This window comes from Triticum dicoccoides, chromosome 7A (assembly GCF_002162155.2).
Source record: "Triticum dicoccoides isolate Atlit2015 ecotype Zavitan chromosome 7A, WEW_v2.0, whole genome shotgun sequence".
In the NCBI taxonomy this organism is placed as follows: Eukaryota; Viridiplantae; Streptophyta; class Magnoliopsida; order Poales; family Poaceae; genus Triticum; species Triticum dicoccoides.
The window spans coordinates 544,288,643-544,300,843 of NC_041392.1; the positions used below are offsets into that span (position 1 = coordinate 544,288,643).

The window sequence follows — 12,201 nt, forward strand, 5'->3', positions numbered from 1 at the left end:
CAAGTTTGATTGGCTAGGGAGAGAGATCGGGCGAAAATGAGCTTTGGAGTAACAATGGAGCTTGGGGGAAACGAGGTAAGTCAACTTGGAGAAGAAGACCTCCTATTATAAGAGGGGAGACAATCCAACCGTTACCCCCGCTCAGCCCCGCACAGGGCGGTACTACCGCTGTGGCCATCGGTACTACCGTTCCACCTCGCGGTACTGCCGCGCAGTGAGAAGAGAGCGAGAAGCAAAGCATGACCTGGACCCAGGGCGGTACTACCGTGGTGATAAGGGCGGCACTACCGCCACTACTGCCGCAGCAAGTGCCGCAGAACCTGACACGGGAGGAGAACCCTCGAATCGAGGCGGTAGGAGCTCGGAGCCGCAGCGGTACTACGGCTGAGAGCTTCAAGCGGTACTACCGCTGGGGTTCGCAGTACTACCGCTGGGACCAGATCTCAGGGAGAAGACTGCAAGGGAGCCTTCAACGAAGGGAAAAGCTCGGAGGGTGCAAAGGGGTTGTGTACGTGTTGATTCCATCCTAGCCTAACCAATGCGGATCCCCTCTTGATAGTACGGTGACTCTTACGACACAAGACCACCAAAACTGAATCGAAAGGGCTACACCGTCTTCGCTTCAAACTCTAAGGGGAGGGAATCGTCTCGCCAAAGGATGAAACTCTGAAATACTCAACGCACATGATTAGTCCGCAAATATGTTGTCATCAATCACCAAAACTATTTAGAGAGAAACATGCCTTAACAACTTGTCTGATCCAACTCAAAAGCTTGTCACCATTGAAACAGGGGAAAACCATTTTATGAACTTTGGAAATGCTTTTCATAAATTGAGCAACACATTCATATTTATATCAAATTTTACTGTTAATGTGTTTTCGAGACTAAACTGTGTAACTATAACTCCCTCAATTGTAATTGTGCTAGAGATTCACCTTGATTTTCAATTTTCTTTCCGATTGCAGTCTACACTTGCACTTGTGGTGGTTCCTTCTCAATAGTTACAGAGGTAGAAGTTGGACATCGAGGGATTGGAGGGTGGGCAGTTTCACCTTGCACTTTATTGAGAATTGAGAAGATCTCGGGCTACACCTCTGAGTTTGTCTCTACCAGTAATTCTGCCTTGTCGATCTGCTTCTCCAGTGACTCCACCTTGACCAAACACGTGTTGATTTCGTCAGTCTGTTCATGGATCTTGTCTTGCTTGAGCCCCATCACTGTCACCTCATCACGCGGAGCATCCCGACTCTTCGGTGATCTCGTTATGTTTCGTGCGAGTGCCCATGACCGGGTCGAACACAACTCTGGAATTTTACCACGGGAAGTACTAGAAACCCTTGTCAGTGACCCACCTTTCCACCGCCAAAAAATGACCACCCTAATCGAAAACAACGAGTGGGATTTTACCAAGACGAAACCCAACAGCCGCTGCCCCGATCATTGCACCCTCAAGGAATTGACTGGCTGATACCAACTGATATGATCATGATATGATCGACATGAAATACACATGAACTAACTCGATTTACTCATGGATACTCGTTTAAGTTTGGATACAAACCGACGATCAACCAATTCTACCAAGTAGTTCTAGGATTCTACACTAGAGCTAGCTATTACAACATGGAGAAGAGGTAAGATACCGATCCACCGATTGTGGAGGGGTTTATAGCTAGGGGAGATAGAGGGTGATCATGACACACAAGCAATAGCGTGACGAGCAAGTACACTGTAGCACAAGCCGAGTTGATGGCAACGACGTGAGGAGGAACAGAGAAGTGCGCTTGGTTCATCTCACGCCTTGATCGCCCATTACTCGAACGAATCCAGAGCGTCCATCCATTTCTTGTAATGATTCATCAGTTCTTCATGCCAAGTGTCCATTTCTTCTTAACTTGAAGTGCAGAGTTTCACAGTCCGACACACACAGATACAAACTTCTTGCGAGAATCAAATGGAATCGAATACGGTGCCATTTAGGAAAGCCACGGAAAAAGCGAGAGCATAGCCCGGCACTTTCCTAGCGACGGCACGAATCGTGATGCGCCATCCGACGGTCCCAGCCAGTTCGGGCACCCACGGCACCGGGCTAAAATCCCCTCCCGACTGCTCCGCCGCCACCCCGACCGTCCACCGCCCCCTTCTTCTCTCCCACCAACCTCACTCGAGCTCTCGAAGCGGCGCAGCTAGGGTTAGCTCCGGCCACGAACCCCTAAACCCTACCACTCCCCCACCGCCATCGCCGACTCCTAGCAGGCAATTTAGCCGCTGCCCCTCGCCGCCCGCTTCGATCCGGGGCTAGGGTTCTGCGGTTCTCCGAGCCCCGTTCGGGCGCCGGGGTGGTGGTGGTCTCGGGCGGCGGTATGGCGGGGTACGAGGAGGAGAACCTGAACGCCATGAACGGCTACGAGGAGGACGAGGAGGTGGAGGAGGAGGTCGAAGAGGAGGTAGAGGAGGAGGAGGAGGAAGAGGAGGCGGAGGAGAGGCCCGCCGCCGAGGGATCTCGAGATGGAGGAGGTGGAGGGGATGCCGTTGGTAGCGGAGACGCTGGCGGCGTGCAAGGTGGTAGGGACGTGCCTGCCGAGCCCGCCGACGGGTCCGGGTGAGTTGGTTGCGCTTTTAGGTTTTGGTTTGGTCCGTTGGACTAGATGAGGTTTGGTTAACTCGTTTGGTTTGGTCTGTGCTTCTCTACAGGAAAATTTTCGTTGGGGGTGTAGCCTGGGAGACAACCGAAGGTAGATAAGTAATTCCTGTACAGCGTGTTTGGCAAAAAATGGGAAGGGGAATGGGAGTTTAATGTAGGGAGTTGTATTGAGATTAGACATGGGATGAGTCGTTTTATTCCCAATCATCTGTTTGGCGCATGATGAAAATTATGTGTGAGAGTTTGATGAGAAATTGTATTCCCGTGTTTGGTTCGTGGGGATTGACAAGGAAATAGACAAGGGAAATTAACGTAAGTTATGATGAAGGGCTAAGATTGACTCACTAAAACAATTCCCTTCCAACTCCCACCCCCTCCCCTGTTAATAAAACGGTGGGAGTTGGAGTCTCAAGTCCCATGACTATTCCCTTATCAATTCCCAATCCCCCTAACCAAACAATAGATTTGAAGTCTCGTACCCCTTCAATTCCCATTCCCTAGCTCTAACTACCCCCAACCAAACATGCTGGTAGGGTATTTTGCCAAGGATGGGACGATTTTAGTTTTTAGACTTGTCATACAAAATGCTCCAGCTGTGGGTGATTGATTACAAACATTTGAAAAGAGTTGAGAACAAAATAGTAGTTAGGTGCATTAGATCAACATAAAACTAACTCGTTTTACATTTACAAGAGAAGTGCATCTCAACGTCATTTCATAGCTAGGCTTAGATTGTCTGATCCACCTCATCACATGGAATACAGTGTAGTTCTGAATTGCTTATTTCTTCTGCTGTAAGAAGCTTATACATTGTTTTCAGCCGTATATTTTCACTGGGCAAGAACCAGAATTAGAATTTAGTGATCTGTGGGCCAACCTACTCCCAGTGATCCTTTAGTTCGCACATTAGTCAAGAAAAAGGGGACACAGAGCAAGAATATATGGCTACACATTTCTCCTTATTCTATCTAGAGCCATTTTGGTGTCTGTTATTAACGATTAAATTCTCCATTCCTGCATGCCTGGCTAGCTTGCTTAGATGGAACATGTATTTTCATGAATGGTGCCATCATCAAGAAATTAATTAATCTGAGGGAAACTTGTGTGGGAGTTGTGAGATACTGAGATCAGTTTGCTTAGATATCCAAAAAGTGTTGAAATTCTGAACTTTGTGTTACAATGTTCACACAAACTTTTTGTTACATGGAGTGGAGGGAGTACATTTCAGGTCCAAATTTTATGCACATATAAAGAAACGAAAACAATAAATTTGGCTCTAAATAGTACTCCCTCCACTCCATATTGCCCAGCGTTTTAGTGTTTTAGCTCCAGGACGCATAACGATCAGGGCAAAGTGTGGATAAAATCATAAAATTGTGCTGAATGGGTGATTATACCCTCAAAACTCGGAGTAACCTCTCTCTCTTTCTCAGCAGCCTTTGGCCATAACTGGCACTGGCCTCTTTCCCCTCACATGTCGCTTCACTCCTATCCCTCATGTTCCCCCATGCATGCATGCAGTGTAATTGACTTCCGGTTGCTAATGGGAAGGGGTGAAATAGGTAACCAATTGGGAGACAAACACAATATGCCGGGTAATTTTAAAAATAAATAGGAAGTATTGAGGAACAGAGGGAGCAAATGAACAGTTTTAGCTACTACTTATAGCCAAGTTTGTCCTTTTAGTTTCTCTATATGTATGGATTGAGTGTGGATTTGAGATTTTGTTTCATGTTAGATGCCTCTTTTATGAATGATGTATTAAATTCTCAGAATTTTAACGGCTATGAATGATGGTATTGATAATCGACTAATTGTAATTGGGTTGTGTTTGGACTGCTATGTGTGCTGACTGCTGTTTAGGAAGCAATGTTTTCGAGTCGATGAGTCGATGGGTCGCTCGGAGGGGGCGACTCTAGACTAGTCGTGACCAAGGTTTTTGAGTCGATGAGTCGACGAGTCGCTCAGGGGCGGCGACTCTAGACTAGTCGTGACTAGTCTAGACTCATGGTCGACGAGTCGACATGTGACGAGTCGACGTGAGTTATGCAGTAGGCAGTAGGTACAATAAAATTACCATACAGAAGCACTATCCTGTATCATCTCTTTTCCTTTTGCTCTGATCTGCTCTAGACCTCTAGTGCTTCTGCTTGGTAGCTCAGGGGAGGAGCAGACCAGAAGCAGCAACAACCATGGAAGGAGGGGAGGAGCAGACCACCAGCAGCAGCAACCAGAGGAGGGACGGAGCAGATATGCAGCAGCAACCAGGGGAGGAGGGGAGGAGCAGCAAGCCAGCAACCATGGGCGGCGGCGGTTGCCAAGGAAAGGGTTGGGTCAGGGGGGAGGGGGAACTGCTTCGATCTAGGTTTCCAGCAAGCAAGATTAGAGAAAAAAAATTGAGTCGTTCGACCCAGAAAACACGATGAGTCGTGACTAGTCGTGACTAGTCGCTTGAGTCGCTCGACTCATACCATGAGTCGAGTCGCTAGGCTGAGTCGCCCCTGCTAGTGTGACTCATCGACTAGTCGACGACTAGTCGCGACTAGTCGAGCGACTCGAAAACAGAGGTCGTGACTAGTCTAGACTCACGGTCGACGAGTCGACATGGCGACGAGTCGACGTGAGTTAAGCAGCAGGCAGTCAGGGGAGGAGCACAAGTGCACAGCAGCAGCAGCAACCAGGGGAGGAGGGGAGGAGCACACCACCAGCAGCAGTAACCAGGGCCAACTGAGAGATGGGCCACTAGTTATGCACTTCCCTGTGGCCCAAAAGCCCATCTAGTAGCTATATACTCCTCCCGTGACCTAATCCACCATCCACACTCCCTCCTCCCTCACCACAGCCGCCATACATTCTGCTGCCACTCTCTTGCCACCAGTCCACCACTTCTCCTCCCAGCGATGGATCTCTCAACTCCCCTGCAGCAGCTCTCTTGCCACCGCTCCTCCTCCCAGCCTGTTCCTCTTGCCGCTGCAGCTTCAGCAGCAGCGGCGGCGGCGGCCAGCGCTGCAGCGGGGGCGCAGAAGCAGCAGCAGCAGCGAGGCAGCACAGCAGCAGCAGCAGCAGCATGGCGGCAGGAGAGTGCTCCAGATCCAGCGATGCCTCGAGTCGTTCGACCCAAAAACCACGACTAGTCGTGACTAGTCGAGACTAGTCGCGCGAGTCGCTCGACTCATCCCAGGAGTCGAGTCGAGAGGCTGAGTCGGCCCTGGAACTGCGACTCGTCGACTAGTCGACGACTAGTCGCGACTAGTCGAGCGACTCGAAATCCATGTTAGGAAGCTGAAATTCTTTTGTCACGTTAAATTAGGAAATTGTGATCCATAACGAGTTGACTTGGGTAGGGTAAAGGTCCGAAAGTTGGGGATAGGGGAAAGGGAACTTACTTCCAAACTACAATTATGCAGAAAATTCCGTAGTGTATGTTTCCATGATAATGTTCTGTCTGCGGTCATGTTGTAAGGTTAGCCTGGTTTATTCATACCTTGCTGTTGTTTGAGTCCAACAAATTATTCTCATGTATCTCACTTTCAGATTTTCAGTGGTTGTGCCGGTTCATACTATGTGGTTATTTGAATCTAACAAATGTTTCTCACATATCTCATTCAGTGCTGTACTGCTGTTTAATTTATTTACTTTGGCAGAGGAGCTTGGTCATAGGAGTATTATAGTTTTGATGTCACAGTGATCAGTTTGCAGTCTGATAAGGGGTGCTACTTGTTCATTAATGATACTCTGCTTCTGTTCTCTAGCCGTCTGTGATTAAACTCCTGTGTTTGTTAACTTTTGAATGGTGGAGCTTACCAGTTTTATAGGAGAAAACTGCTGTTACAACTTTTGACCATTGGAGCTTACAGTTAGTTACTCCCTCCGTCCGAAAAAGCTTGTCTTTCAAATAGATGTATCTAGCACTAACTTTTTCGGGACAAGCTTTTTCGGACGGAGGGAGTACTAGTTAAACACAAAAAAAGAGGAGCAGAATCTGGACATTTGAATTCACTAAAATTTATGAAATCATTGGAGAAAATATTAATAGTGTCAATTGTTTCCATCAATATTGTCGTTACACGAGTTATGATTATTTATTATCCATTGCTTAGTTTGGCATTCTCACTCCGTATTTGATTGTCTGCAGAACATCCACCAAGCATTTTCAGAAATATGGAGCTGTAACTTATGACTCATTTTTTTGTGTGCAGAAAAATTCACCAAGCATTTTCAGAAATATGGAGCTATAACTGATTCTGTGATCATGAAAGACAAGCATACCGGGATGCCTCGTGGATTTGGATTTGTTACATTTTCTGATCCATCTGTGATTGACAGGGTTCTGGAGGATGAACATACTATAGATGGAAGAACGGTAAGGCCTCCTTTGTTGACAGATAGGTGAAAAGGCTCTTCTATGTTGTAGCATTAACAACCAAAACATGCAAATCTGAGTGGGTCTGTTATACATTTTTTTATCTATTAAGGTTGAAGTCAAAAGAACTGTGCCTAGAGAGGAGATGTCAACAAAAGATGCTCCTAATAAGACAAGAAAGATCTTTGTTGGTGGCATTCCAGCATCACTAACTGAAGGTACATGTAAAAGCAAAAAGTGTTTCTGTGTGCGAGCAATTTTTTTGAACTTGGTCACAAGTATTAAGTCGTAACCACTTGAATACTCCCAAGTCCCAACGTTAACATACACTAAGTTTTGAACATATTTGTTTCATGTGAAACATGTCTGACTCGAATTTTTTCAGACAAGTTAAAGGAACACTTCTCCTCATATGGGAAGGTGGCTGAGCATCAAATCATGGTTGACCATAGCACTGGCCGTTCACGAGGCTTTGGCTTTGTTACCTTCGAAAGTGAGGACGCTGTTGAAAGGGTTATGTCAGATGGGAGAATGCATGATCTTGGAGGGAAGCAGGTCACCAGCTTTCTCTTGTTATCTATGAAAATTAATATTTTTCTCTTGCTCCAGTTATTAGATTCAGTAGCGCTAGCGACTACTGTTAATGTTGCTGTCGAATTTTCAACCATGTCAATCATCGTTCCGTCCTGTGTTATTTTAGTATCGAGATAGTTGAACATGTACTGTCAAACTGCACAGTTTTGTAACTCATAGCTTAGTACACCCTCTGTTAATTAATATAAGATGTTTTGGCGGTTTAATATGAACTGCCAAAACACCTTATATTAATGAACAAAGGCCATAGCATTTAAGAGGTGTTTAATGGAGAGGGCGGCATGTTGGCTCCTGGGAGCACATGCTAAATCGGAAAAAAATGCTTGAAGTTTTAGAAGAATCTGATCTTTTTTACGGCAAACATGTCAGTGCCTTTTGAGTGCATGCAATTTATTGCGAAGTGACGTGTTGTGATCTGGAAAAAAAAACTGTGCTCTGAACAGCTTTAAAAATGGCCTTTTTACAGCACATATTTTGTTCTTCTCACCAGACAACATATGTCATTTCTTCATGAAACTTTGCATGCGGGTAGAAAACAGGAACATGTTTATAATTTATTTTTGCAGTTCTTTTTTTGTATTTATCTGTTCATCTGCGAGCATTTGAGGCCAGGCTCAGTTTTGAATATCCACATCAAAACCAAAGTTACTCTTACTCAGAATGCATTATTCATGTCAACTCTAGTCTGTACTGAGGTAGCACTTTGTTTTTAGCATGGAAGAAACTATTGAATATTTCTTTGTAAATCTCTGTATGGTTTTCATCTGCATTTTCAAGAGAATGTTACTTGTACGGTGCTTTTGTTACCCTGTCCAAGTGTCCAGACTTGCTGTTCAACCTATTCTAGAAATAAAAATTTCAAAATCATACTGCTGTAGGCTGACTGTTCTACATATTCTGTTGCATGTGATTTTGGATGGAAGTCTATTCTTTCTTGGCTGAATTAAATTCACTGGAAATCACTTTCAGATATCCAATTTCTCCTGAATATGTGTCACTTCTACTTTAGGAAACCCACTTAGGGTATATATGAAGGTAGATGCAGTTGTTGAGTGTTGACTCTTTGACTTCTCTATGTCATCTAGAGTCGACAATAAAATAATTCGTATGAAGTGGTGTCTTAAGGTTCTACACGAAGAGTCAGCCTCAAATGCAATGAGATCTATTTGTGGAAAATCTGGCTTTAACCGAGAGTCTCAGTTCTAGGCCCAGTTCTTTTCGCGGTGGATTCTGCAGAATCAAGATTCTAGAAATTTCTCACAGAATCTGCTTCCCACAGAATCTGCCGCCGAGTTCTTTTCTGAGATTGTAGTTTGAGATTGTGGATTCTGTTATGTGGCGAAATGTCTGTACTGCCCTTAGACAGAAAATGTTTGATGAATTGTTAACACTTTAGCTCTAGCTGCACTGACTTTCTCCATCTAAAACATACAGCCATCAGCGCATCTAATTCATCAGCACATACCAAAATTACCAAGCACCAAGTAGCAGTACCAAATTGGCAATTACCAAATTGAAATTGTCAAGCGAAAGATACAAATTTGAACATACATCAATGCATTAGCAGTACCATTTATTCATCAATACATGCATCTATCCATCCATCTATTCACCTAGATGTTGACAGAGAAACAGGGAAGAATACAGAGGTAGAAGAGAGACGAGACAGAGAAGAAGAGTTCCCGTCGGGCGTCTAGGCACGGCGGCCAGAGGCGGCGGGCTGCCCGTCCAGTGGGGTCACGAGGAGCGACGCTGACGGAGCTCCCGTCTGGCGGCGTCGTGAGGAGGGGCGCTGGTGGAGTTCCCGTCCGGCGGTGGCGAGGCGGGCCGTCGTGAGGAGAGGGGCCGCCCCGAGGCGAGAACCGGCGTGTAGGCTGGGCGGCCAGGGGGTGGCCGGTGGCGGGCTGGTGGAGCTCCCGTCCGGCGGCGGCGGGCGGAGCGGCGGCTAGCGCTCGTGGAGATCGAGCGTTTGCTGGGCCGTTCGGTCGTGCGAAAGGGGCAGTTTGGCTGTAAATTATCCCTCCAATAGGGGTACTCTCATATCCGAAACGTTTTCTTTGCTGGGACTTACCAGAATCCTGGGATTCTGCGAAAATCTATGTTTTTCGAGGATTTTGAATTGCACTAGGGTTCTGCAGAATCCGCTCGAGATTTTGGAAGGCAAATCGAGTTCTTTTCGCTCAGGATTTTCCAGGACAAGATTCTTCACAATCTGTTCAAAAGAACTGGGCCCTATTCTCTCCTCTCTCCACATGACTCTTGCCTTTGTTTATTTTGGAGTTAGGAATAACATGTGTGATTTGATCTCATTTAGAGTCTTTACTTGGTTGGCAGTCACCTAGTCAATGTTGTGTTAAGCATCACATGAATCAGGGTTAACATAAATTGTTTTGATAACTTCTCTACTTGGGTTTTGCAGGTTGAAATAAAAAGAGCCGAGCCAAAGAAACCTGGTGGTGGTGATTCAAGCTCTTACAGTAGACATAGCCATGGAGGAGGTGGCAATCGTAGCTCATACCGTGGTGGAGGTGGCGGTGGTGGTGGAGGCCGTTCCGCCATCAGCAGCAGCAGTGGCTATGGGTATGGAGCTGACTACCGATCAGCTGCAGCCGCCTACTATGGTAGTGCAGGATATGGTGCCTACGGTAGAGGGTATGGTGCATATGGAGGTAACCCTGCCTATGGGTCAGGTTTTGGCTCTGCTTATGGTGGTTCTATATATGGAGGCCCGTATGGTGCCTATGGGGCATATGGGGGTGCCTATGGAGGTGGCGCATATGGTGCACCTGGCGGCTATGGTGCAGGTGCAGGCGGGTATGGTGGCTATGGGGGAACTGGGAGCATGGATGGTGGTGGGAGCGCGAGCGGTCGAGGCTCGGGCAGATACCACCCATACGGGAAATGAGTCCACAGCTGGTTCCTAGGATCTGATAATAAACACATACACCCACTCATTTCTGCTATGAGAAGTTGCAACACCCCATTGACTTTGTCGGATCAGAACATTTTGCATTCTTGCATTGCACTGGCATTGTATCGGACACAAATCTAGATTCTAGTTGCTGAAAACTGAACCAGCCCGAGCTTTATGTTGAAGCTTCAGCTGAAAAACTGTTGTATTCATTAGAACCCTTTAAAAGTCGAACCCAACTTTGTGATAGGAACAATATCTGTGTGTTGGCATGATGTATCACGATGTAACAGTCTCACCAAGCAACCTAACTCTTGGCAGAATTGACTCGCTCTAATTGGACTGTGACGTCTCTATTGCATTTTGGTCCTGCCCAGCCGCGCCGTGCAGCTAAGTTGGGACCCGAATATTGGGACTGGCTAGATGGCATCAGTCAGGTGTAAACACGTAATCCCTCTGTTTCAAAATATTTGAAATTTTAGATTTCGAAAATAGTTCATGCCACCCGGGATAGCTGCCACCAGGTCGACACCATACCATGCAAGTGCTTTGAGATTTGAGAAGAGAGTGGATTAATGAAAGACCTGCAAAAGGCGAGCATCACAAGACATACAAGACGTTGGTATAAGACATGACAAGCGGGAGGGAACACCAACGCGTCATCGTACATCACCCATTTGTGCACACCGGCAACTTCGATTTCGCGACTAGAATACTTGGATTTGAAGTAACGCTTTCCCCATTTTTGTCTTCTTACTGCTGCTAGTAAATTTTGGCAGGGACTAGTCCTCGATTGGCAGATAGGATGCTGGATCGGTGGGTTGAGAAGTTTATCCGGGCAATCACCATCATATCTCATATATTGACACAGTACATTTGACAAAACTATTAGAAAACATCTGCAATCAATAACTTCAAGAATGTAACTATCCATCAGCGAAACATGGCTTGTAAAACAGGGTTGACAATCCAAGTGATGCACTGACGGTGATGGTCCATGGACCATCCTATAATTCGGCCAATACTTCACTATAGTTGTAACTAAAATTAAGCAGGCCACAACGTACGCTCCAAAGCCAACAAACTTTGTGTTTGTGGATGGAATCCCCCAAGATAGAATGGCAGATCCGCTTCTTGAGCGGTACCAAATAAATGATTACCCGAATCAGGGTTTTGGGTGCCGACATCCCTTCCGCTGCTCACATACTCACAAGCATGTGCACGCCTACTAGGGGACCGAGGCAGGAACTCCATCGATTTGTCATCTCTCCAATTCAAAATATGATTTCTATCTTCTTCAATTCATAGTATGATTTTGCCTTCGAGGTTCAAATAAGTAATTGTGAGTGCAAATTGAAACTCAGAATTGATAAACTAAGCCGACTAATTAACGATTATTATGGATTCTTTCAAATTCACAATTGAAAAATTAAACTTTTTATTGTAAATTTTGTTCAAAATTAAACTTATTGATATCTTATTTTTTGATAATTATATACTAGTATGTAGTGGCAGAGCTAGACGGTATCTGCCGAGACAGGGCCAAATGCATAATATGAATATTTGCGGAGGCCCCCATATAAGCCCTCCTATAAAAATATCATAAGTTGGTTCAAAGTCGGAACAGATTCCATTTCGTTAGTCCTATTCACTTCTGAGCCATCCCATAAAAATATCATAAACTGG

General features: G+C 45.7%; 1 protein-coding gene across 1 annotated transcript; it reads left to right on the forward strand.

Annotated features, from left to right (window-relative positions):
* The first annotated feature begins 2,108 nt into the window (after positions 1–2,108).
* On the forward strand, positions 2,109–10,852 carry LOC119327331 (heterogeneous nuclear ribonucleoprotein 1-like). The gene is made up of 6 exons (XM_037600453.1): positions 2,109–2,605; positions 2,698–2,738; positions 6,847–7,010; positions 7,123–7,228; positions 7,396–7,565; positions 10,024–10,852. Exons 1-6 carry the CDS (start codon positions 2,367–2,369, stop codon positions 10,507–10,509), a joined length of 1,206 nt encoding a protein of 401 aa, XP_037456350.1. The 5' UTR covers positions 2,109–2,366; the 3' UTR covers positions 10,510–10,852.
* The last annotated feature ends 1,349 nt before the right edge of the window (positions 10,853–12,201 follow it).